At 37.7% G+C, this 24390-nt stretch overlaps 8 protein-coding genes across 11 annotated transcripts; 5 read left to right on the top strand and 3 right to left on the bottom strand.

Moving 5' to 3' along the window:
* Positions 1-673: 673 nt before the first annotated feature.
* On the top strand, positions 674-1561 carry LOC119075555 (store-operated calcium entry-associated regulatory factor-like). The gene has a single exon (XM_037182022.1). The coding sequence runs from the start codon at positions 674-676 to the stop codon at positions 1559-1561; it is 888 nt and encodes a 295-aa protein (XP_037037917.1).
* A 474-nt stretch (positions 1562-2035) lies between these two features.
* Positions 2036-3969, top strand: LOC119076937 (arrestin domain-containing protein 17-like). Of its 2 annotated transcripts, none has more exons than XM_037183975.1 (7): positions 2036-2188; positions 2406-2529; positions 2597-2672; positions 2760-2905; positions 2972-3363; positions 3420-3540; positions 3611-3969. In XM_037183975.1, the coding sequence occupies exons 2-6, from the start codon at positions 2412-2414 to the stop codon at positions 3462-3464; spliced, it is 777 nt and encodes a 258-aa protein (XP_037039870.1). In that variant the 5' UTR covers positions 2036-2188; positions 2406-2411; the 3' UTR covers positions 3465-3540; positions 3611-3969. The 2 variants fall into 2 exon arrangements, with proteins under 2 accessions (XP_037039870.1, XP_037039871.1); XM_037183976.1 differs by having other exon boundaries at positions 2037-2176; positions 2381-2529.
* Positions 3970-5862: 1893 nt separating this feature from the next.
* LOC119076933 (coiled-coil domain-containing protein 22 homolog) lies at positions 5863-8327 on the bottom strand. Its single transcript, XM_037183970.1, has 6 exons — positions 8129-8327; positions 7877-8048; positions 6824-7771; positions 6621-6760; positions 6235-6400; positions 5863-6167 (listed from the first exon to the last, which is right to left on the bottom strand). The coding sequence occupies exons 1-6, from the start codon at positions 8176-8178 to the stop codon at positions 5895-5897; spliced, it is 1749 nt and encodes a 582-aa protein (XP_037039865.1). The 5' UTR covers positions 8179-8327; the 3' UTR covers positions 5863-5894.
* Positions 8328-10382: 2055 nt separating this feature from the next.
* On the top strand, positions 10383-11782 carry LOC119076936 (nucleoporin Nup37). Its single transcript, XM_037183973.1, has 4 exons — positions 10383-10617; positions 10692-10896; positions 11076-11302; positions 11368-11782. The coding sequence occupies exons 1-4, from the start codon at positions 10477-10479 to the stop codon at positions 11755-11757; spliced, it is 963 nt and encodes a 320-aa protein (XP_037039868.1). The 5' UTR covers positions 10383-10476; the 3' UTR covers positions 11758-11782.
* Positions 11783-12329: 547 nt separating this feature from the next.
* Positions 12330-14107, bottom strand: LOC119076934. The gene is made up of 2 exons (XM_037183971.1): positions 12987-14107; positions 12330-12677 (listed from the first exon to the last, which is right to left on the bottom strand). Exons 1-2 carry the CDS (start codon positions 14028-14030, stop codon positions 12402-12404), a joined length of 1320 nt encoding a protein of 439 aa, XP_037039866.1. The 5' UTR covers positions 14031-14107; the 3' UTR covers positions 12330-12401.
* A 787-nt stretch (positions 14108-14894) lies between these two features.
* LOC119076938 (60S ribosomal protein L39) lies at positions 14895-16110 on the top strand. The gene is made up of 3 exons (XM_037183977.1): positions 14895-15034; positions 15139-15242; positions 15941-16110. Exons 1-3 carry the CDS (start codon positions 15032-15034, stop codon positions 15987-15989), a joined length of 156 nt encoding a protein of 51 aa, XP_037039872.1. The 5' UTR covers positions 14895-15031; the 3' UTR covers positions 15990-16110.
* LOC119076935 (coiled-coil domain-containing protein 113-like) lies at positions 16106-18055 on the bottom strand. The gene is made up of 3 exons (XM_037183972.1): positions 17971-18055; positions 17347-17898; positions 16106-16847 (listed from the first exon to the last, which is right to left on the bottom strand). Exons 1-3 carry the CDS (start codon positions 17981-17983, stop codon positions 16219-16221), a joined length of 1194 nt encoding a protein of 397 aa, XP_037039867.1. The 5' UTR covers positions 17984-18055; the 3' UTR covers positions 16106-16218.
* A 2191-nt stretch (positions 18056-20246) lies between these two features.
* Positions 20247-24375, top strand: LOC119076932 (testis-specific serine/threonine-protein kinase 3-like). 3 transcript variants are annotated; one of them, XM_037183969.1, is made up of 8 exons: positions 20247-20449; positions 20517-20699; positions 20762-20893; positions 23311-23382; positions 23440-23518; positions 23576-23867; positions 23928-24140; positions 24208-24375. In XM_037183969.1, the coding sequence occupies exons 2-8, from the start codon at positions 20623-20625 to the stop codon at positions 24246-24248; spliced, it is 906 nt and encodes a 301-aa protein (XP_037039864.1). In that variant the 5' UTR covers positions 20247-20449; positions 20517-20622; the 3' UTR covers positions 24249-24375. The 3 variants fall into 3 exon arrangements, with proteins under 3 accessions (XP_037039864.1, XP_037039863.1, XP_037039862.1); XM_037183968.1 differs by having other exon boundaries at positions 20506-20699; positions 23576-23868; positions 23932-24140; XM_037183967.1 differs by having other exon boundaries at positions 20248-20449; positions 20506-20699.
* The last annotated feature ends 15 nt before the right edge of the window (positions 24376-24390 follow it).

Raw genomic sequence — 24390 nt, 5'->3', positions numbered from 1 at the left:
ATATGAATTGTCAAATTTCATCCATATAACCATAATCTCAATAATACCTCAGTGTAAATCGCGTAGGCGACGTTGGTCGATTTGTATGAAATATCACGTAAGCGACGTTGCTATGGATGAAATTGTCGTTGTTCGAGTTGTCAAAGTTCGTGTTTACAGTTACTTGGAACAAACCTATACGCTGATTACCAGTGCATACATTGTAGAAGTTGATTTCACTAAATAAGTAACAGAAAATCTACATATTTTAGTCAAAATTTTGTGTGTTCAAATTTAAATTATTGCGCTTTTCCGAATTTCCTAGTTGTTTTGAGTTGTGATCGTTGGATGGAGCAAGTATCAATTGTTAAGAAGAATCATGTTGGAGTGTGTCTGAGGAGGAACAATTATGCCTCTTAAAATTGTAACATAGGACTACTCATGCCATCTATTGGCCAAAAAAGACAACTGATACACGTCAGTTGATAACATTGTTATTGTTATTGCATCAGTAAATCATCAGGAGCTTATTTTTGAGTAAATTGTTCTAGTTAAATATTCTCTAAACCAATATTTGTCTGTCATATCATTTGCGTATGTTGGAGTGACTAAACGATAACATATTTCATTTCGAATTACAAATTACTTACCGAATCAATTAATAAAATTTATATTTTGTGACTGTCACGGTGCCATGAATTCAAAGGACACAATTTTCGTGTTACTGCTTGCAATCGTCAGTGTTTCCGCGAAACGGGATAGCATCCGTTTGAAGGACGTCAACACATTGACACTCTATTCCGACAAATGGACTACATCACGGCGAAGTGCCCCAGTAAAACAATTGACTTGTGTCGGAGGTCAATGTAATCGGGCACAAATTGAAACCGCGCAGTGCTACAATCGTGGCTTCGATGGCAACGACGTACAGTGGGAATGTAAAGCAGAACTACCGTCGAACTACAAATTTGGTCGGCTCGAAGTGTCATGCGAGGGATACGATTATCCAGAAGATGATTACATTCTCGTTGGATCGTGTGGTCTTGAATATACAATCGCAGAAGTATCAAAAACGTCCAGTTCTTATTTCCCATCATCGCCTCAGAGCTCGCATAGCACAAATGGGGACAGGGGTTCAACATTTCTAACAATTTTGTTTATCGGTGGGGCCATTGCGTTGTACTTCTATCTTCGACCAAGCCAAACAAGTGAACAACGAGATAATACCAGTGGAGGATCATCGTTCAATCCATCGGCTCCACCTCCTCCTGGCTTCCGACCAGACTTTTGTGGTACCAGCGATACATCATTCGGAACGTCATCGACGGGAACTTCAAATAATCCAGGAAACTCGAATGGTCCAGGATTTTTCAGTGGTATGGCAACTGGTGGTATCCTTGGGTATTTGTTTGGATCGAATCGCAACAATGGATACGGTAGACGTGACCATCGACAAAGTTCGTTCTGGAATAATCCCGCTGCATCTGGTTATTCGTCTTTCGGTAGTTTACGTCGGGGTAGTAGTGGGGGAAGCGCCACAAAATCAACATCCACTGGATTTGCATCAACTAAAAGGCGATAATTGTGTTCATGGAATGTTGTCTTTACTAATTTTATTTAATCTGTGACTTTGTCTGTGAATATAAGTATTTACTCAGTCTGATTGTAATGACGCTATATTTCTCTGTTCAATAAAAATATTTCGATTTTAAATAAGGGAAGCTAAATAAGTCTTTACTTTACATAAAACCAATAAGTGCAAAAACGTCGTTGATTTCATGCTTTTACCTAGGAGCTAAGTGATGATAGAAAGTCCTTCGAAGACTCTGAAACTGAAAGGAAATGTCTTAAGTGAGTATCCTTCTGAGTCTTGTTATAAACACGTTACGCAAACGCCCTTTGTATTATCCTCTGTCCTCTCTCGACCTAAAGAACTTGCTACTTACAGATTATTTTCCGATTTTGTGTAGCATACTTTCAGGCTACATGGGTGTGTAATACCGGCGATGTGCAACGAATACAAGTACGATCTGCATCTGCATTGACATTTCGTTCCATATGTTGGTTTCGTGCAGTTTGTTGCATTTTAGAAGATGATCAAATTTTAAACAGTTCAAATTACCTTTCGTGGTCAAAACCGTATACGGATTTAAGTGAAATAGATTTGCCCAATTGCTGCAAAGGAAAATAGGATCAGGTTATTAGTACAGATCAGCATCGAACAATTAAAATTTTGTTTCGGCTCATAACATTTCACAACATTTGATTCGGATGACTCTTCGGATGATTCATAATTCTGATAACAGATTTCTCTTCAAATTGAATGCTTCTCTTACGACTATAATTCAGTTCAAACTACCAGAAGATCGAGAAACAACATAAATTTCTATTTCATTTTCAGAATCAGTTGTTATTGTTCACTATAGACTGCAATGGGTCTTCACAGTCAAATAAATCTGGTCAACACCACCAATAGAAACTATTACTTTCCAGGCGAAACTTTGAACGGAAACATAGTTGTCACTTCAGACTCGGACGTAAAAGTGAAAGGTACTTACTAGATCCATTACTGTGCAATCCTTTGATGAATCAATGTTGTGACTATACTGCGTAATAGGTCTGAAACTACGAATTCACGGAAAGGGAAAAGTAAAATTTACGGAGAAAGAGCAAAGATTTCATGATTCGATTGGGTAATGATTCACTTTAAAAATAAATATAAACTCGCCGGATGGGCTGCGATTTTAATTATTTCCTCTTCTTTTTGATTTAAAAACCAGTGCACATTCCAATACTCTGAAGCTCCATTCGCAGCATACCCATCATCACCATTCCACGTCTTCGTCATCCAGTTCCGAATACATTGATGTGGAATACAGTGAGGAAGAAACTTATCTGGATATTACGTTGAACATTTTGGGCTATGGTGAGTCGACTCTATAACGTCTACATCGACCATAATCAATAATCATCGGTACAATTGTGTTTCTAGATGGAGGCGAATGGACAATTAAGAGTGGCCGATTCACTTACCCTTTCCAATTTACTTTGCCATTCGGATTGCCTTCGTCATTTGTTGGTGAATTCGGATCAATTGAATACTCATTGGAGATGGTGATCGGTAAATCCTGGGCCTTTGATTACAAATCGCTCGCATTTTTTCAAGTTGTTAGCGTTGTTGACTTAAACGTTGAGCCTACGGCCCAAGTACCAATCATTGTTAAGGCGTGCAAAACATTTGGTGTTATTTTTCAAAGTGGACCATTGGACATCACGTTACGTATTCCTAAAGGAGGTGCTGTTCCCGGGGAATATGTACCATTCATTGCGGAAATATTCAATAAAAGTGACAGAACTGTGACGGAATGCCTATCCATTCATAAGGTATAGTCCTTGTTATTATCGGTTCTCGGTTCACCTACCTTTGGTGTTTTGCATAGGAAATAGAGTATATTGCTCGTGGCAGACCACATGTGGCAAGATAATACTTTAAGAGTGCCACAAATCGAACCATCAACATTGGGACGATGTCGCATTATAAATGTCAAATATAAATTGGTGGTAAGTTAACTTTAAAGAGACCATAAAAATGCATCGAACACCGTTAAAAATGATGATCTCTTTGCATCAGCTGGAAATGAAAGTGTCTGGTGTTGGATTCAACTTGGTTGCATCGTCTCCATTGGTCATTGGTAATATACCGTTTCGTAGTGTTTCCTATCCCGTTCAGCCTACTATCAGCTCCTATCAACCAACTGCTCCCGAACTGGCAAGGGTCAACGATGATCCTCCACCGCCATACACCGAAAAACCATTGCCAACACAATCTAAATTAGTTGACGATGACTTTGAGTTACTTTGATCGCTATAATTTGTATCCAACTTCAGCAATTTAACCATTTATGTCAACGGGACGAACTTAACGTTTTTTTTTAAAAAAAAACTCTGTCAAATAATTTCGTTTTATCAATTTAATGTGCATTATACGTCAGCGATTTTTTTTTAAATTTTTTTTCGAAAAAATCGGAAAATTTTAAGGAATCATCGAAACAATGTCAGATGTACAGATGTGGATGATCTTCTCCCAACACAATTTTTTGTTTCTCATAAACTGCTTGATGTATTTTGAGAGCCTCATACAATTTTCCCAGTTTACTCAACGAATTAGCGATGTCCCACTTAGTTTCAAGTGTTTGTTGATGATCTTTTCCCAATTCAATCTATCATTCTTGAAACATTTCGAGTGCCACCCAAAATTTCTCCATGTGATAGTATGTGGCCGCAATATTCGCTTTACTATGAATAGTATCTGGATGATTATTTCCTAAGACAATCTTTTGTTTTTCGTGAGCTTCCTGGTTGATTTTTAAAGCTTCAGAAAAATTCCCCAGTTTAATCTGGGTAAGGCCAACATTTAACATGCAAATGAGTGTATCTTGATGATGTTCTCCTAGGACTTTCTTTTTCATTACATAAACGTTTTGGTGCATTTGGAGTGCCTCCGAATATCTCTCCAAATGGTACACGGAATATTCATGGTACAGTTTAGAATGTCTAGATGATTTTCTTCTAAGAGAACTTTTTGTTTTTCATAAACCTCGAGGTACAATTCGAGCACCTTATTAATTTTAGCCAGGTAATAGTACGGGTTTGCCGTGACGAATTTACAGAGTTTACCATGCAATTACCAGATCGTCCTCCCCTAAAATGGTCGTCAATTTGTTGCCACTTCCTCAAACCGACTCAACATTGAACTATATTCTTCGGAGTTGATCCAAATAATGTAGGTGTAATGTATGTGGTTTAGGTCAATAAACTTCCGTACGAGCTGAGTTTTCCCTTTGCCTCCTAATCCGCACATGGCTACTATGGGTGATTGGTGACCAGGAACGAACAATTCCTCGCAAAATCGTTTCTTTTAAAAAAAATTTATTTCACGAGTTATCTCATTTTGAAACTAAACTTTTTTTTCTGACATTGGGGAAAGCTCGGAAAAGTCACATGAAAATAGAAAATTCGGAAAACTAATTAAAAAAAAACTGGACTTTCCTCTCTCATTTGAGCTATATATAGCTATAGTAGGAGTCATGGCGACTTCACAATAATTCATCAAACCTACCTTTGCACCGAAAACTTTAAAGTGATAGGAGGGAAGGGGAGGGACTAAAATTTTGGACTCCATCTCGCATTAGACTATGTAAGTCCATATTTACCGATGGTTCAATTTTCAGACCTTTGTCCAAAAATGCAATTTTGTCTTTTATATGAAGTGGAACCTCTACTATATACAGTACACATTTATCAATTGGTAAGTACTCGTCACACCACACTGACTGTCGACTGACTCCGACTCACTGTCTTCGCTTCATTAAAATTAGATCGTAGATCGGCGCAAAATCTGTTTTATATTTTTTTTTTAATAACTTTGATAGGCGTCCGCGACTTGAAAGAAGGCAAGTTTAAATATACTTTTTTATTTAGAAAATTTGATTTGTTTCTACAATACTTTAAAAGCTTGAGTAGTATTTTCATTTGTTTGTTTGTTTATATATTAATAATTCTCGTAAATTTTAATTTTATTTAGTTCTAATCCCATAGTTTATTGGCACACTTTTCTCCATTTTAAATTTTTCATTCAGCAGCAAACGATTTTTTTTACAAAAAATTTTAAAATGACGAAAATTGTGTTGTGTTTTCTTCTACTTAAAATGAATTAATTGAAACTAATTGTGAATATATTAGAAAAAGGTTTTTGCTTCTTCCGTTCGCGTTTAAATGCTATCAATTATATCCAATTTAGCCACTACAAATCCGAAATAATTTCGCACTTTTGCTTGAATGAGAAAAGAAGGAATTTATTCGACATAAATGTAAAACCTAAACTGTTCTTCATTTCCTTTAATTTTTACTTTTTTTTACTTTTTATTGGTCTTCATATCACTAGCCTTTTTGATTTTTACCTGAAGATCTTTACCTTCACTCTCCACCAATTTCAGATCTGCCGTTATACGTTCTAAATTCGACGAAATATTTCGATTTTTCTCATTTTCAATTTGATCCTCAATATCGCGCACCTCTCGCATTATGCCACCAGTTTCACGCACCAGCGCTATCAAATCACTACAATCGCTGTGAAGGGTCGCTAAAAATTTGTAGGCTCGTTTTGAATGCTCGTCTCGTTTGGCATTCTAAAATGATGGACAAAAAAGATGAACATTTGTTTGGAATTTCGAAGTCAGACAGGCTGAATCGTACCGTAAACATAAGATCATCTGTAACAGCGAACTGCCGGTCTAGTTGACCGGTTATGTTGTTGATTTCCTTTTGCAATAACCTTGTATCGTTCAACACTTTGTCAATGTCATTCTTCTGCTTCTTTATGTTCCCAATAATCTCCAGTATTCGCGATGTGTAAGCGTTCCTGTAAATGAAAAGTATATGAATAGAGCTGCCACTTCGGGAAATCCGAAGTTCGGGATAGAGATTAGCAGGAAACAGTGAAAGAGTTTAGGAAATTGGTCTGGAAGTGGAGGTCTCCTATTTAAAAAAAGTTGGAACAAGGAAATGATGAGCGGTTTATATATAACAAAAGGTAAAGGATGATACTCTCACGCCTACTATTACAAACCGCTCAAACTCACCTACTGTTGTTGTTGTTCAATTTTTCGAGCTCACTAGCTAATTGAACGTGAACTGAGATTTTATTCTTGAGATCCTCAGAAACTTCATCAGCCTTATCTCTCGTCGATTTGATTTGGTCCATGATATGTCGAGTTTGACTCTGTGAATGAAACACAAAGTTAATCTTAGTTTCCAAGAAAATGAAAATCCACACAAAATTTACATATTGCTTTGATGTTGACTGTTGTGTCTGTTCCAGTTGTTCCATCAATGGTGTCCTCCGTTCTTCCCATTGTTCTTTCAAATGTTTCATCCGTTCCTTTGTCGCTGCCAAAACGCTTCCCATTTTGGTGATGTTCACCTCTGGATTCTCCAGTAAAATGTGCGTTCGTTCGGCTATTTTCCGCTGTTCTTTCAGTTTGACAATGATCTCCTCCTCCTTGACTTTCAATTCCTTAATGTCGTTGATGCGGGACATTAATGACTTCCGATTCACCACACACTGTTCAATGGATTGTTTCAGTTTTTCGATATCGAAATTCAAGGCATCTACTGGACTTATTTCTGGCATTGTGACAATATCATTTTGATTTTTAATTTCTACGTTGTTTAGTGTTAACTGCTGGACAGATTTGATGTTTCTCAGATGGTCCTTGGACGTTGTACGAACGCCAATATTCGGTATTGTTGTCGATTGTTTGCCCAACACGTTGAGCAATTTACCGAAACTTTTATTACCATCATCCAACCGATCGACATCATTTTTATGTACCAACGTTGCACACAGATTCACGCTTTGTGTCTGTTGGAATACGGTCGGCGAACGTTTCAGCCAATATTCGCGAATCTGTTGGACGACATTTTGCTTATTTACAAACGGAATGTTCAAGTTTTGCGGAAGAAACGGGTGATTTTGCACGACAACATTGCCCATTTTAGTGATGGCACCTTTTTTACAATACTGTGGCGTCCAGGAAGCACTTAGTTGAATGCTAATGTTACGTGCTATGTCCTGTTCGATTAGCGATAGCTTATCGGTCGGTTGAGTTGGTGGTAATTTTTCCGATTCTTTCGGAAGACGTTCAATCAGAAACATCAACACTCGACGCAATTCAATTATATTCGAATAAAGAAATGTCTGATAGCCAATGTCACCACGAAATCCGACAGTCTGTTTGAGTTGGGAAATGGATAAATTAATTTAATTTTTTGTTTGCATAAATGGGTGGGGTGAGCTTTAAATCGGTTTTATCATAAAGAAGATAACATTACATACCACACACGCCTCCGATAATCGTGTGGCGACACTGAATCGTTGAGCCATCGAAGGAGGCAAAGACACAGGCAGTTCTAGTGTTGGTTTAATTAATAGAAGGCATTTCGAAACGGTTTCAAAGATTCTCTCCGGACTGAATTCCGCCAGACTTGTAATATTATCATCGATATCACTAAAAGTTTTGGTAAACAAAAGTCGAACATTAGGCGAAAATTTTTGTTGGACTCTCCACTGAATCATTTCCACTCATACCATCCAATCTGGCGCAATGAATGCATCAAGATATTATCAATTTCTTCCATTGTAGTGAAATATCGGCCTTTAAGCAATGCAAACAACAAAATTATTTAAAACAAAAAACTTTTTTCCATACATCGATTTTTGTGGTTTTCGACTTTCCAAAATTTGATTGAACATGACATAGATGACATATCACACCAGACACCAGCTGTTTTCGAAAAAGTGATTTTGATATCTCGAGAGAGTGGACGAGGAGGGATTGAATTATTAGGTATTCGAATTTTTGTTTCTTTGGCAGTTTATAACTGTGTATGGTATAACTTTCAGTTCGGAACTTTGTAATCTTCCACAAATGATGTAATAGTTTGTTATTTATAAAAGTCCTGTATCTTAAAACCACACTGTATCCTCAAGTCTCTACAATTAAATTTCTTTTTATACAACAACTTTAACAAGGTCCCTTAAGGTTGCAGTATTAGTATATATATTATATACTTAATGTTAGATTTAGGTAGTAACAATAGTTGACTACTGATAATTCCAATATTCACTGATCGCAGTACACAAATCATTCTGTTGTGAAGTCTCTTTCAATAAAGACGTTTTATAAATTCTGGATATTTCTCTGAACCAAGTCCTGAAAACATGGGAAACCAACAGGTTATGGGCCCAGGAGGATACACAAGAAAGGTAGAATTATGTTCCGGTCAAAGCGAATGAATCAAAATTGTAAAATGTACGAAATTTATCGATTGTGATAACTTGAAATATGTACGGCGGTTTGGATCATCGTGGAATTGATGATTGAACTGTATGGAACCTGGCATTAATGTGGAAGTGGAGACACGGTCGCAATCACGGAGGAACGGAGCCGACGGTGTCAGTGGTGTCGGGAGTGGTGTAATAGCCATAGTCCAGCTGACATTCTAGTGGAGACTGAAAATATTTCCCGGAGTTATGTGATTCGCAAGGAATCGACGAAGGAGAATTTGGATATGGAAGGAAGTAAAAGGTGTTGACAACGGCAATGGACATGAGTGGTATAGAAATATGAAAGTACGAACTTGGGAATTGATTTGGGGAAGTTGATGTGGAATTAACATTGGAAGTTGATGTGGAAGTTACATCGGAAGGCTGAAGCGGAATAAAATGTGGAAGTTACATCAGTGGAAGTGGAAGTAACATTGGTGGAACTTAAATCGGAACAATTTGATGTGTAACATAACACCAGGAAATACGATGCGATGAGCGATAAAACGAATCGAAGAAGAGGCTGAACAAAGGAAGCACTTCAAGGGTTCAGGCGATCTCTGATAGATTTGGAATTGTATGTGAACGAATGGTTGGGTTATTGAGTTGAGGGGGTGTGAATCATTTGAATTAAAGGGATGTGTTAGATTATTTGAATCAAGGGGGTGTGTTAGATTTAGGTAGTAACAATCTAGTTGACTGCTGATAATTCAAATATTCACTGATCATTCACAAATCATTCTGTAGATAAGTCTCTTTCGATAAAGACGTTTTATGAATTCTGGATATTCCCCTGAATCAAGTCCTGAAAACATGGGAAACCAACACTTAATGTAGATATATAACTTTGATGGGGCATATTATACCTAAACATAGCACTAGAACATATTTTTTCAACGGAAAGTCGTACCCTCTTCATAAAGCTCACTAAGATAGCTTTTTTGGCAGACGAATTTTTTAAAGTTTTTCATTCATTCAGTGGTTTTATCCAAGGTTGATATAGTGTGGAGGTAATGCCATTCAGCCGCGTTTGTGTGGAACTTTCCTACCACCGTACACCTGATTCGGTTATATATGACATTACTTCCAAACTATATATACCTTGGTTTCATCTAAAAATTGAGTGAATTGATGTACAACGTCAGGGCGCCGATTCTCGAAACATTCACAACTTGACAGTTCTCATTGGAGTTTAACAAATGAAAAAACATAAGCTCACATATAGAAAATTGGAAATTTTAGACACCACATCCAGAAACAATTTGATCTTCGCAATGTTTTCACTTAAATACATAATGCGTATGCTCGTTTAGGTAGAGACGGACAAACAAATTAATCGTAACGGATTTTCTTTTTATTCATTAGCGGCTTGTATTTCCAAATAAGTTTCCTCAGTGCTCACTGCGCTCACTGTCTCTACCTGAGAGAGCATACAATCGCTTTACTTTTTAAACTGACAAAAAGATAAAATACTCTACCCCACGAAGTAGAAGCGAATGGATGTCAAGTTTCTGTGTGTGTTTTGACAGAGACGACGTCTATTGGTTTTGGCGGCACTGCACACCACTGTGTTGATATTTAAATTTTTCTTTTAATAAACTTTTAAAAAAATGAAGAAGGTAATCCCATCACATAGCATCGATTTGGGAAAACAGATCTATGCTTTCGAATTGTCCGGATACGAATGGTCACAAAATTTGGCCTGCATCGCCGTTCAATCGAAAATCATCTTGGGAATAGTCAGATTTCCGGTATGTTAAACAAAACAAAGTTTTTGTCTCCACTGGCTAATACTTATTTGATTGGCATTTGTATGCCTTTGAAGGAGGATTCCGAAAACGAATCATTCGATTGGGTACCACTGGAAGAAATTCATCACGAGCCTCGATGCACTTCAATTGCGTTTGCACCGGAAACATCACTAGCTGTTATTCCGAAGGTTGTGAAATTGGGTGCAGCTGGAGTGGATTTTAAAATACGCATATTACGCAGCAATTTGGATAGTAAGCCTACCGTGCAAATCCTTCAAGGTAAATGGAGTTTAAAATTATGTTTATCGGGCACGAACGAATTTGTGTCTCATGTCTGAGATCCGCGGGTCTTTGGGCAGTACAAGATTACAAGAATATAGCTTTCCATTCCTTATAAGCAAACTCTTTATTGTACCATCGGAGACCAGTAAATCATTTTCTTGCTTTGTTTCTTTTAGGTCATAGCAACTACATCAATGCCATTGCTTGGGATCCAGAAGGTCGATATTTGTCGTCAGTGTCCGACGATAATTCGTGCATAATTTGGACTAACAATGATGAACAATGCAGCGAACATTCAATATTTCCGTTAAAGTCTGCTGGCATGTCAGTTAAATGGCATCCTGACGACAGTGAAAAGATTTTGGTAGCTGAAAAGAAAGGAATCATCCATATGTATAACGTGGTAAGTTAATTTGCTTGTAGACTTCATTGACAAAATCAAAATTGTCATCCGATTGTATTCATCAGGCGTCACAACAAGTTGTACTGTCAGTGGAGACAGGAAAATCGCCGTTAACGAGTGCCGATTGGTCGACCGCAAACCGGCTGCAAATATCTGCGTTGGTCGGTGGAGATGTTGTCTTTTGGGATCTACGTAATTCTTGCCGCTCATTGGAAACGAAATCGATTCACGAAGATGGTGGACTATGCGTACGATTTTCATCGAACAATGAAAACGTAACGGCCAGCGTCGGTCGGCCAGATCTTACGCTTAAAGTTATGCATTTACAATCCCAGATTCCGCAAATTGAAGCGCAGTTGAAATTGTTCGGAGGATTGTGTTGGCATTACCGTTTGCCGTATGTTGGCGTTGCCACGGATCGTAAACTATGTTTCTGGAAGGTTAGCACCAAATAAAAAGTGTTCAATTTTCAAAGAACAACCTAACGATTTCTTCAATGAATGCAGTGAATTTACTCCCTTTCCCTTTTCTTCTGGGACGTCAAGCAATCCTATCCTCATAATCATTTGTTCTTGGTTTTCTCTTTTACCGAACCAACGTTGATAGAAGTTCGTTTGCTGTCGCTTTGACGATCCATTTTATTTTATTTTTTTAAGTGCCCCCAGGCCGTTGATTTCAGTTTGTCGTCTCAGCATGATTGCTCAATTAAAATCCAATCAACGGTCGAAACTTCTTTGTGTAGGACTGTTCTATGTCCACATTTATTGTTAATTTGATCTCAACTCGCTGTTAAGATTAGAAGGAATTTATAGTTGAAAGAGTTTGTACTGTTTACGCTGTTGTTGATGCCATTCACGAGACAATACTAGTGGTTTTCTTGTTGTAGTCAAATTGGAAACAACCTATGTAGGTTTCGATCAAAATAAATTTGCATCCATGCGTGAAGGAGACATTATACAGGTCAGAATACTTACGCTCAAGACATTCACAACTGTTCTGGTCTGGCCATTTAGCGTCAAAAAAGGTCTTCAAGTCTCAAAACAACCTAACGAATTCTTTATTTCATCCAATCTAAAAATCTAATCGAAATGCAATGGCCTTACATCCTTTTCTTCTGTACTTCTGGCGGCACGTAACCCTGATCCACAGTTCTGGGTTTCTTCTTTTTACCGAACCAACGTTTATGATAGAAGATTCGTTTGCTGTCGATTTGAAGATCAATTTTATCTTCGTTTTCAAAGAACCACAACTTTTGCTCTTCTTCGACCATAGATTGATTAATTCGTTCAATTTCTTCAACTCGTTTCTTACGCTGTAGTCGCTCTAGATCCTCTTTTAGCCTTTGCTGTCTTAGGTCACACCATTCGGAATATATCTGCAAAAAAAAATGGAAATTATCGAGAGGGTGTTTCATTCATTAAATGGTTAAGAGGACAATATTCTTCTTTCCGGAATCGATATCAATTCTATTGGCTGATTATTCCAAGAACCTTCTCAAATTAGTCTACACTTTCCATTAACAGTCGGAAGACTTCCCTAATATAACGACAGACAGATTGCCGATGATTTTGTTTCCTGAATCTCTGAGTGACTTTAAAGTCGATTTCCCGATTTTTTGTTTTTCTTCTCTTTGCAGTATGATTTCTACTCGACGCTAAATATTAAAAACAAACAAAATTGTCACCTTTTTCTGCAGTTCTACGTCCGCTGCCTCATTTTCGGAAACCATTGAATTCGCCAAACTGCTTACGTCGTTCTCGAAACTATTCGTCGAACCACCTGTGAGCGCATTGACCTTTTGATAGAAATTAGCAAAGTGTTCGTTGTCCTCAATCTTCACGGTTTGCAAGAACGTCTTCATCATTTCTACTGCATCCGTGTGTACGTCCGATCCAACTTTCGCTAGAAATTCACACCCTTTCTCGTATTTGCCATATAGTCCATAGCCGAGCAGTTGAGCCGAATTTCCAATTGTTCCTGGAATCAATTCTCCCACCATCACCAAAGTCTTTCCAACCAGGGCATTGTCGTCCGTTAAATCGAAGTGGTCGTCAAAGTAAGAGTTTCGAAGGAATTTGACGCGAACTTTGACTTCTTCGACCTTTTTCTTCGTTTTAGTTTCGATTACAACTGGTGCCGGCGGTGGTTCTTTAAATGGTTCTGGTTTCTGTAGGTGTTTCACACAGGCGTACAGTGATAACGCTCGCGTTATTTTGTTATCAAAATCTTCCTGCAACATAATTAGTGTTGCTACTTTTGCAGCCGACTTGAAATCCTTGTTTTTTATCAATACGTCCAGACTCATATTGGCTGTGAAACTATCCAGGAAGACACCGTAATTCAAACGATCGTCCAAGATGTGTAAGAGTTCGTCAATCTGAAATTTTTCCAAATATGCCCGGATCAACGAATGTCCAGTCGAATCCAATGTGTTCGACGTTTCCTCGGTCAGCCGATGTTTATGCATAAGATCCGCCAGGGCATCTATATCTCCACCCTCAGATATTTTACTGGCAAGTATATCGATGTCTATTGGACTCACTTTGCCGTAAGTTTGGAACTTCTGTTCCAATTCGTAGTAGAAATTGGCTGGATTTATGTTCTGCAGAACCGGTGAGGTTAAGCGTTGATTCCAACTTTCTGTACATTTGTATGATTCGGAAAGGAACGTGCGTGTGAAATTTCGGTTGATTTTTGGCAGGACATTAAATGGTATTCGGCCCCACATTGTGTGGACTCAAGGATTCACTCAAATCTTAAGAATATTTTTTACTAAAAATATTTCTTTCAGCTAGAGTCAAATCGTATGGAAACTGACAGCCGCTGTCATTTATATTCGAAATATTCATTTAAAAAGGTGGGAAGTTTTTTGAATTTTTTAAATTAAATTAAACTAACTTGACCGTTATCATGATCAAAACAAAACTGGTGCAATAGCTGCGTTCGTGTCTTTAGCAGCGGTAGTTCGTACTGCCGTCAGGACCTTCGGGTCGTTCGAAATCGCCTCGACAATCAATGGATGGTGGCATAATTTGTTATTTGTAGAAAATATTTGAGAATTTCCATTCCATCAGTAAGCCTGATATGTTTTCTACAAATATACAACCTCCGATTGATTGTCGAGCTTTCTACGAAGCGTTCGAGTCAATTTCACACGACCTGATTATACCTGTTCTTCGCGTTAAATGCACTTTTAGCTCAAAGTATATGAACAGTAAACAGTATACAGTATACAAATACGTCAGGTTGCTAGTGGCGCACAGCCGAGCACATTAGCTCAATTTCAATGACATTTTCTCTTAACTAAATGGTTCCTTGTGTTTCAAAAAATATTGGACCTATCTCAAAACCGATAGGCCCGAGTTTCTTTCCAATTCAATTAGTTCATTCGGATAAACATTTTTAAAGCCTTTAGTGGGTCATATAAATTAAACGTAACACTAGTTTGACCAATGAACGTGTGTTTCATTGACTTTGACGGAATTTTGTAGAAATCATTAAATTGTAAAACTCAACTCGCGGTACTCGCACTTCTCGCGCTGCACTTAAATTGAACGGAAATTATGTTACCTTGTTCACATATAGGTGTGTTCAAGTTATAAAAGAATGAAATTATACAAGCTGGGACTTTAATAGCGGTAGGGACATGTCAATTCGTTTTTTTTTCTTATTGGCAACACTGACATCATAACCACTTCCTCTTTCTTGAAGATCTGTCAAAGGTAAACAATGGTAAGTTTTTTCGGTCTCCCGTAAAATTGAATAAAATCAACATCATCTGCCTGTAAATTCAATTAAATTTAATGAAAATCGTTTCCTCCTTTTGCGTATTTTAGGCAGCCCATAAGACGTTCAGAATTAAGCGAAAGCTTGCGAAGAAATTGAAACAAAATCGTTCAATTCCTCAGTGGATCCGGATGAGAACTGGAAACACAATCAGGTTCGTAAAGTGCAAATTTTTCTATGATTTAATCTCACTGGTGAATTTATGTGAAGTGATTCAAAGCGTTTTGGCAAACGCGAAATTTGTTAAATTACCGGGATATTCGTTTGTTGTTTTGACTTGCATTTTGTGAGGTTATATTCGTTGATTGGTCAAACTAGAAATGTTTGCCCTATGTCGTGGAAAATCTATCTGGAAAATTAGAACTAGACAAACTCATAGGCAAATCGCCGCAATCCGCTAACATAATCAGTGAAACAGAGTACATGGAGCACTCGTATCGTGTTGTTTTTATGCTGTGCTCTAACGTACGTACTCACATTTTCGCCACTTCAATTGTAATTCAGTTGACCGTGTACAGAAAACACTGCCGGCGCATCCAATTTTCATTAATCACAACGATAATCTAGCCTTTTACGTAAAACAAAAGTGTCGGCGAGTGTCATATGTTTTCATGTTAGGTTATTTTGACACTTCTTTTTTTAAGGAAAGGTTTTTCTAAACCATAATTTCCGCATAAATAATTGGGTCAATTTATACCGTCATGAAAAATATCCCATTCTGCTGCAAAGCCGTCACAAATCGACTCTCTAGTTTCGTGAAAATAGACACAGAAACCTTACCAGTCCTTAAAATATTTGTGCAACATCCTGCGATCAGTGATTTTTAACAGTTTTCCGTTACTCATTTTCCAGGTACAACGCCAAGAGACGTCATTGGAGAAGAACAAAGTTGAAGTTGTAAGCCATTCAACCAGCTATCCACAGGTATCTGTGCAGGAGCCGTTACCTTACAATATCTCAACTGTTCCATTATGATTTGTATGAGAAACATTTGATTCAAATAACATCTGTTGAATTAAATTAGCTTTGAGAGTTTTATTTAACGTTCCGCATCTCTGTGAAAACGCAATGATCGAACAAGAAATTTTTTTACTAGAGACTAAAGAGCAAAAGGTGAGTCGGTTAACATCTCAATTTGTGATATTCGCGATCCGCAATTTATGGTTAAAATTTTTGAGTTTGATTAGAGCGATGTTCTTTTTCCGTTGCAAGCGGTACTCCTCCTTGCGCATATTTCTCAATTCGATTTTTAACTGAAAATAATCTTCGAACGTCGGTGCAACATAGCATCGTATCTTATCGTTCAATTCGTCGACCAAATTCTTCCAATATTTGATATCGTTTTCGATTTTCAGAATTTTTCCGCACATTTGTTCCGTTTCACGACGATACGATTTACACTTTTCCTTGTATCCGTGCAAATGATCTTCCAATGTCGCCAATTGACGTCGTTCGTCCACCAGTTGGAGCGATCTATTACCGTTAATACTTTTCAAGCGCAGCATAGTTGCGGTCTTTTCCTCCAGAGCGGTGCTTAGACTTCTAATGTCGATTTTGAGTTGCTCAAAATCGACCGGTCTCAGGATGCTGCTCATGTCCATTCTCTGTTGCAGTTCCAATTTTTTGTCGGCATAGTTCGATTGGAGAGTAAAACATTTCAAGCGCATTTTTTCGACCGCTATCGTTCCGTTTTTGTTGTAATTGCGGATGAATTTCTGAAATCTTTCCAGTGGCACTTGCATAGTTACCGGATTCGTACCTATTTAGTGACGAATTGGAAAGTTTGAAATCGTTGAATCTTATGGCAATATGGAGAAAACTGATGTTGCATTTCTAATATTTGAAGACAGTTCGAACGAAGAGAGGATCAACCATGCACCATATTTACTCAGTTCAAAATCGCACCTCTGTGCAGTGACTTGAGCAGACTTCAAGAGCTTGAAGAAAGAAGGAAATTTGTAACTAAGTTTCTAACTTATAGAAGTGGTGTCAATTGAACTAAACCCCCTGCAAAAGAATCGTTTATGGAACTAGGTTATTGTTGATCTTTTTTTTCGCAAAGGTAAGTTGACTCAAAATCTCTACCTCAAGTGGCTCGATTTGGAGAGTCAAAAATGGCGCAACAAATCAGAATATACGGCAGCTAACTCACTCAGTACGCTTTTATGATTATGGTTCTTTGATAGAATCTCAGAAGTTCTTTCGTCGTTCAAAATGCCACAACATTGCTTACAAAACATGCTACACAGTTATCTCACCGTTTAAAATAACAAAGTCGTTAAACATTTCCCGAGCATAGCAAACATCCTGACTGGTCAATTTGATTTCTTCCATCTCGGCCAAGAGTTCAGTAAATTGTGTCCTCATATTTTGTTCAAATATATTCAACGCCCCTCGCTCAACTTCGCATTCATTTTCGCAAATGCCAGTTTTTATGACTAAACTTAAACCCATCGGCTGTCGGTTCTTTTGAAGCGTGCCCATCGATGAGATAGAACTACAACGTCTCGAACGCAACGAAGAATCTGCTTCAGATAGAATTAAGCTATATTCACTAGAATGGGCTGAGGGTGTGGCGGCAGCATTGTTTTCAGTGCGGTGTTTTTGGACCGAATCGGCAAATTGGATTTTAGTTTTACGATTTTCAGTGTCCTGTGTGGATGCCAATATACCGTTTAGCAATTCCACGTCGTTTTTTCGTAGAAATCTTTCATTTAGTTCATTTTCGACTTTCAACAATCTAATTTCTTCGATCAAATTCTTTATGGAATTTAGGAGGTGGTCTCTGTCGAATTCCGCTACGCTTCCAGCTTCAAACGTAGTAAAAGATTAATAAAGTTTATTGCGTGTTGAGAAAAGAAAAATGTTTGAATTGAACTGACCAGCACTGGACATGGCTATATTTAGATATTTAAATATTCTAAGACTCGTTTTTCATTGAAAACTTGATTTTATTGAGATTCATTTTCCTAACGCATGCTAAAAGGTTTTTTTTAGCGAATGAGAGGTTTCCAGCACGAACGGAGGCGAGCATAAGTTAGGAACAACAACGACGTTGAAAATACGCGACGAAGTCACGATATTTCCCCACTAGTTAGGAAATAGTTATTTATAGAACTCGATGTAAATGCTTAAAGACAACGGAAAGTCCTACTTTTCGCAAGACTTTTCGTTACTTGTTGCGATCGGTGGCATATAACATTAACTTTTCTTTGTATTCCTTCTTTCATTGGAGAACCTGGGGAGCCTCGAACAAATTAGTGTATGACTGTAGTGGCCTAGTGACGTGAGTTTTTCTACGTATGTAGAATTCACGAGAGGGAACTAAGTGTTAACACATTGAAATTAATTGCGCCTTGCCAACTTTCGGCACCCTGTACTTTATTTAAAGTCCAGGGTGCCGATAGTTGACAAGCCGCAATTATTTTATATGTACAAACCAGGTATGGTCTGTCCATACAAACCGGAATAAATAGCGATTTCATATAAACAAATTCGCCTTTCAATGAAAATCATTGAGAGGTGAGTTTCTTTATATGAAATCGATGTTTCCTCCGCTCCATACAAATTTTGACATGAGACCATCACCATACCTATGGAGTTTACTTTCATTGATTTTTTATGCCAAATACTGCGAAAGTTTGTATTTTCGGTCCTCCAATGGTGACCGAAAGTAAAAAAATTCAGGCCTTGGGCCGAAAGTAAATGTCACTGTCATCATTTTACTTTCGCCCCGTGGGCTTGCGTATTTGCGGGCCGAAAGTAAATGTCACTGTCATCATTTTACTTTCGGTCCTCATATGTCTCGAAAACAAATGTTCACTTGATTGAAAGTACGCATTAAGTGTAGTGTTGTGTTGACGATAGCCAAATGTTTTGTGAGCAAGTGAATGTATGTTTACAGTAATTTCATTTGTTAAATTGTTTTTAGGTCTTTTTTCTTCTAGAAAAAATACCCTATTATGGCCGGTTTGTCTGTCTGTCTGTCTGTCTGTCCGTCTGTCTGTTCCACAAATTTGGTAGTTTTGGTAGCTCTCAGTCGGTAGTTGCTATTTTTGGTGGTTGGTAGTTTCGAGCCACCATGAGCATATCGACACCAGGCAAATAATAATTATTTGTTATCTGATCACCGATAGCTCACCGTTAACATTGCAATTCGAAAATTTGGTAGTTGGTAGTTGGACTACCAAGGCTATAATTGACTACCAAACGTAATTTTTGGGGAAGAGATGTTTACTATTCGAGAACTACGCTACGCACCGACTGACGATATTATTCTACATGCTCGACTATTTATAAATCGGAAATTTGGTAGTCGGTAGCTTTGGTAGTTGGTAGTTGCGAGATGGATTGACATTCAAAATTGCAAAGCCACCATGAGCATATCGACACCAGGCAAATAATAATTATTTGTTATCTGATCACCGATAGCTCACCGTTAACATTGCAATTCGAAAATTTGGTAGTTGGACTACCAAGGCTATAATTGACTACCAAACGTAATTTTTGGGGAAGAGATGTTTACTATTCGAGAACTACGCACCGACTGACGAAATTATTCTTACATGCTCGGCTATTTATAAATCGGAAATTTGGTAGTCGGTAGTTTTGGTAGTTGTGAGCTGGATTGACATTCAAAATTGCAAAGCCACCATGAGCATATCAACACCAGGCAAATAATAATTATCTGTTATCTGATAACCGATAGTTCACAGTTAACATTGCAATTCGAAAATGTGGTAGTTTTGGTAGGTCAAATAGTTGGCAGTTGGTAGTTCCAAACAGAAATTAGAAAAAAGACCTCACCAGGCTTTAGCCGGTCTATTCTTGTTATTTTTATACCAGGGGGCTGCCGCCCCCTGGACCCCCGCGCTTTTCGGCATTTTGGTGTTTCTACAGCAAATTTTGTTGATAACTAAACATTTTAATTAAAATTATGTTTTGTTTCGGACCGAAAATACAAATCTTCCGCAGTATTTGGCATAAAAAATAGTATGCATCACTCGGGGCAAAAGTAAAAAAATTCAAATCGTGTGATTGCCGCCCTTGCCTGCGGCGCGGGCTGCAAACTTCACACGTTTGAATTTTTTTACTTTCGCCCCTTGTTATGCAAAATACTATTAAAGGATTCGTTTAACTACAATGAAAACACATGCCATGAATTGAAATCTTGAAGTAGTCAGTTCTTTTGGTCAGTCATTATTTTCAAATTGTCGCTAATGTTCAGATCTAAATTTTAAAATTTTCATTTAATTTTTTCTTTGATCAATTACCATGAAATTATCTTCAAGTGAAAAACAAACATTAACGGATCGTGGTTACACGTTGTCATCAAAAATCGGTGAAGGCGCGTACTCAGAGGTAAGCTGTAACACATCTCCGCAATGACAGCACATCACATTCAACTGAAAATTAAGGTTTATTTAAGCACATACAAACAGTCACCCCACAAATTAGCGTGTAAAATCGTCGATGTTCCAAAATCAAGTGCGACCTACGTAAATAAATTCTTACCAAGAGAGCTGAACATTTTGATGAGCGTTAAGTCTCCGTACATCGTTCATATCCACAGCATTTTTCGACGAAATTTAAAATATTTCATTTTTATGCGGTGAGATTTTACGATTTCTTGAGGACCTAGTCACACCAATTTATAACTGAAAAATTAAACAGTCATGCAGAAAAAGGCGATCTAATGGACTGGATTATTGCGCATGGTGCCGTGTCGCAGATTCAATCGAAATTGTGGGGTAAACAAATCGTTGAGGGTCTACAGTACCTGCATCAAAATTCAATAGCCCACAGGTGAAAAAAATACAAAATTTCATTTTAGCAATCCAAGGGGCGGTATTTGTAACTTTCGTTTACAAAGAACTTTCAAAAAGACAAAACTGTAAGGATTTTCAAGGATATTCCTACCGTTTTCCAAGGATTTTCAGAAGATTTTCAACTGATTCTTGATGGATGTTTTTTTTTCAATTTTCAAGGATTTTCTATGATTTTTCGGACTATTTTTAAGATTTTCTACGGATTTTCTATGAATTTGAGCATTTTCTTTTGTAAAATTTTGAAGGATTTTCTTTTGACTGACAAAGGATTTCTATGAATATTTGCCCCTCGCAACAATAATGATAGCCTATAGAGTAATTATACCTAGAGAGGAAATTCCTTAGAGTAATTATACCTAGAGAGGAAATTACGAACAGAATTACGTAAAATTTGTGGTCCCGACATGAAATACGTAATATTTGATAGTGTTGGTTTTTCCCTACTAAATTGGTGGGCAAATTAGCGCAAAAAATTTAAATGTGCCTGCGAGAAGGATTCTTTTTAAAATGTGAACCTTTTACATACCACTGATATGAACTGATATCAACAAACACATTGTGGTTAACAGGTTAAACACAACGAAAATAATAGAAATTGACCCGTGTTTTTTTATGCAGCAAATTATAGTTGGGCAATCGGTCTCTTGAAGGAAAACTACAAATCAACAAACAGATGCAACTCGCGCAATTTTTTATTAAGCGCATAAAATCACCGGAAAAATGAACAGGCATTGCCCTTGACTCCTTTACTTTGGCATCCCGTAATGAATCACATTTGCACCATATTTAATTATTATTTCTGTATACGTGAGAGTGTATTGGTGAGGTGTCATATGAATCGGTCGAGCGGGAAAGTAAACGGTCGAGCGGGAAAGTAACGGTTGGGAAGGAAAGCACCAACACACTCTCACTATTACAGAAAAATATCTTTCAAAATACCCCAATACACACGCGGTGTGTATTTCACTCGGGCTTCGCCCTCGTATCCATACACACCTTGTGTGTATTGGGGTATGTTGAAATATACTATTATTGCGAAAATACAAAACTGACAACTATCAAAATTGTCAACGCCTACATGTATTAGTAAAAGCTCTACGTAAAATTGTACGAAATGTGAATCTTATACAAACTGATGTCGGGACCCCATTTTATCGTACGAAATACCTCTCTAGGTATAATTACTCTAAGATGCAAACGGGCGTGTCACACATAGAGGGATTCTTTTGAATTTCGACTGACCAATCGGCGCTATTTATTCCGGGACTTTTTTATATATGCCTAGTTAGGCCTTGGTGCCTAGACACCAAAACCAGTCTCAGGTAGTTTTGATCTTCCATACCTGGCTGGTTGTAAGTGGCCAAAAGTCGAAAAATTAGGTTTCGTGGTACGGATTTCATTTCCGAAAGGTGGCGAGGACCCGGGCTTGTATGGGTTTATTGGAAAGCTGAGGTCGAGTACTCTTGGGGCAATTTGATGATAAACGGCAGAAAATATGACTTTCGGAAAATTTCTCAAAATCGGTGTAACCTCGGTGAGCTTTGATGAGTGCTGTGCTGTGCTCTGCTTTACAGCGATACCCATATTAAGTAGTTTGGTGGAGTGAAACGCACAGTTTTCATCTATTACATAGTCACGTACCAAACTACTAAATATGGGTATCGGTGTAAAGCTGAGGCTTTCTAGATTCTGAGAAATTTTCTGGTGGTCATATTTTCGGCCGTTTATCATCAAATTTTTTGAAGTTAATATTTGCCCCTGTAGTACTCGACATCAGCTTTCCAACGAAGCCATACACGACCGTGTCCTCGCCACCTTACGGAAATTAAATCCGGACTACGAAACCCCACTTTTCGACTTTTGGCAACTTACAACCAGCCCGGTATGGAAGATCAAAAATATCTGAGACTGGTTTTGAGACCTAGGCACCAAGGTCTAACTAGGAATATATAAAAAAAATCCCGGAATAAATAGTGCCGATTTCGGTCAGTGTTTTCCCTTCTTGCGGTCATAATTTGTTCTGCTTTGTTGAGTAAAATAGTGTACGCATCTATGGGTTTATGATGAATAATAGATTTACGTTGGTGAATGTGTCCATCTTTCTCGTATCCATTTTCCAACTTTGCTCGCATAGACACGTAATCTATTATTCCAACAAAGTTGCGCACTTAGCTTATAGTAAAGAGAGCCACTTTTTTCAAATTTGCAGAGATTCATTATTGTGAAGATTTAAGACATTCCAGGATTCCACTGAATTACTACGCTTCGTAGACTACGCGTTTAAAAAAAGAAAAATTGTTGATGCAAATATGCTGCGTCTTTTTATCTCGTTTTATACAAAATAATCTAATCGATTTCGCCTCCGATAAACTTCAAATTTAATTTCACCCATAGGGACCTTAAGTGCGAAAATATACTGATCACAGCAAGGAATAACGTGAAGCTAACGGATTTCGGTTTCAGCAGGTTCGAAACTATCTAATTGTGAATCAATGTTTATAAGAAAGTCGATAACATCCACAGATACATTACCGATACCGAATCTGATTCAAAAGATGATTACAATGGCTACAGCGAAACGTTTTGTGGTTCATTGTTATATGTAACGTAACTGAATAAAATTGAAGTTGAAATTTAGTAATATTTTGAATTAAATTAGGTTGCACCGGAAATCGTAAGAGGGGTCGCTTACAATCCATATAAATCGGACATGTGGTCATTGGGTGTTGTTATATTTACTATGTTAAATTGTAAAGTGCCTTTCAACGAAACCCATCCATCGATCATATACAAGTTGCAGATGAGTCAGAAATATCGATTCAATGAACGTGTCAATTCAGACGAAGTTAAACGTTTAATTAAAAGACTGTTGCAACCGAATCCGAAGGAGCGACCTTCGATTGATACCGTACTAGCAGATCATTGGTTTGAGACGGACACTTCGACTGAAGGTAATATTCGTTTCACCCACTGTAAAAAGACACTTCTGTTAAATGTATGTTAACATACAGGATTATTAAGTAGCATGAACCTTGAAGATAATTCGACGGAAGGTGATGCAACAAATGTAAAACAAGTGAAAGAACCTAATCCTCCATTAGTGGTGATAATGCGAACTGATGACAGTTTAGATGTTTCAGAGAGTAAAATTGACATAGACCAACCGAACAGGGAAGTTGAAGAGATTGAGGAGACCGAAGACGAGATGACTGACTCACATACAGGTACTGTTTGCTTGTTAAAGTTACCATTAGAAAGTGAGTGTTGACTTCTTCCCACTTTTGTTGTAAGGTATCCGAATAATCTCTAAAAGTACAATTAACGATGCGTAGAGATTTTTGGTGCTGCTGGTTGGAAGACGTGTATAGGTGGTAGAAAAAGTCCTTAATTTTTTGGTTTCAAAATTGGTAAATAAATTCGTTTCACAAGGAAATTGTTTATCTACAACCGATGAACATTTAGAAACCGACAGAT

The sequence above is a fragment of the Bradysia coprophila genome, unplaced genomic scaffold, assembly GCF_014529535.1.
Source record: "Bradysia coprophila strain Holo2 unplaced genomic scaffold, BU_Bcop_v1 contig_232, whole genome shotgun sequence".
In the NCBI taxonomy this organism is placed as follows: domain Eukaryota; kingdom Metazoa; phylum Arthropoda; class Insecta; order Diptera; family Sciaridae; genus Bradysia; species Bradysia coprophila.
The sequence above is the reverse complement of the archived record's forward strand: the minus strand, read 5'-3'. Positions and strand labels throughout refer to the sequence as shown.

What these genes read in the sequence shown, in the direction of transcription:
- LOC119076933 (XM_037183970.1), bottom strand. Translation starts at nt 8,178, where the DNA reads ATGGAAGAAATTGATAATATCTTGATGCATTCATTGCGCCAGATTGGA. An exon ending in TTGAACAACAACAACAGTAG is followed by an intron (nt 6,401 to 6,620) that starts GTGAGTTTGAGC and finishes TTTCATTTACAG; the next exon opens with GAACGCTTACACATCGCGAA. An exon ending in CAGATGATCTTATGTTTACG is followed by an intron (nt 6,168 to 6,234) that starts GTACGATTCAGC and finishes CCATCATTTTAG; the next exon opens with AATGCCAAACGAGACGAGCA.
- LOC119076932 (XM_037183967.1), top strand. Translation starts at nt 20,363, where the DNA reads ATGAAATTATCTTCAAGTGAAAAACAAACATTAACGGATCGTGGTTAC. An exon ending in GACGGACACTTCGACTGAAG is followed by an intron (nt 23,868 to 23,927) that starts GTAATATTCGTT and finishes GTTAACATACAG; the next exon opens with GATTATTAAGTAGCATGAAC. An exon ending in GATGACTGACTCACATACAG is followed by an intron (nt 24,141 to 24,207) that starts GTACTGTTTGCT and finishes TTTTGTTGTAAG; the next exon opens with GTATCCGAATAATCTCTAAA.
- LOC119076934 (XM_037183971.1), bottom strand. Translation starts at nt 14,030, where the DNA reads ATGTGGGGCCGAATACCATTTAATGTCCTGCCAAAAATCAACCGAAAT. An exon ending in ACGTAGAACTGCAGAAAAAG is followed by an intron (nt 12,678 to 12,986) that starts GTGACAATTTTG and finishes TTTTTTTTGCAG; the next exon opens with ATATATTCCGAATGGTGTGA.
- LOC119076935 (XM_037183972.1), bottom strand. An exon ending in CGACTTTGTTATTTTAAACG is followed by an intron (nt 16,848 to 17,346) that starts GTGAGATAACTG and finishes GTCACTAAATAG; the next exon opens with GTACGAATCCGGTAACTATG.
- LOC119076938 (XM_037183977.1), top strand. An exon ending in AGAACTGGAAACACAATCAG is followed by an intron (nt 15,243 to 15,940) that starts GTTCGTAAAGTG and finishes CTCATTTTCCAG; the next exon opens with GTACAACGCCAAGAGACGTC.
- LOC119076937 (XM_037183975.1), top strand. Translation starts at nt 2,412, where the DNA reads ATGGGTCTTCACAGTCAAATAAATCTGGTCAACACCACCAATAGAAAC. An exon ending in CTCGGACGTAAAAGTGAAAG is followed by an intron (nt 2,530 to 2,596) that starts GTACTTACTAGA and finishes ACTGCGTAATAG; the next exon opens with GTCTGAAACTACGAATTCAC. An exon ending in AATGCCTATCCATTCATAAG is followed by an intron (nt 3,364 to 3,419) that starts GTATAGTCCTTG and finishes TGTTTTGCATAG; the next exon opens with GAAATAGAGTATATTGCTCG.
- LOC119075555 (XM_037182022.1), top strand. Translation starts at nt 674, where the DNA reads ATGAATTCAAAGGACACAATTTTCGTGTTACTGCTTGCAATCGTCAGT.
- LOC119076936 (XM_037183973.1), top strand. Translation starts at nt 10,477, where the DNA reads ATGAAGAAGGTAATCCCATCACATAGCATCGATTTGGGAAAACAGATC. An exon ending in TGGGAATAGTCAGATTTCCG is followed by an intron (nt 10,618 to 10,691) that starts GTATGTTAAACA and finishes ATGCCTTTGAAG; the next exon opens with GAGGATTCCGAAAACGAATC. An exon ending in TACCGTGCAAATCCTTCAAG is followed by an intron (nt 10,897 to 11,075) that starts GTAAATGGAGTT and finishes TGTTTCTTTTAG; the next exon opens with GTCATAGCAACTACATCAAT.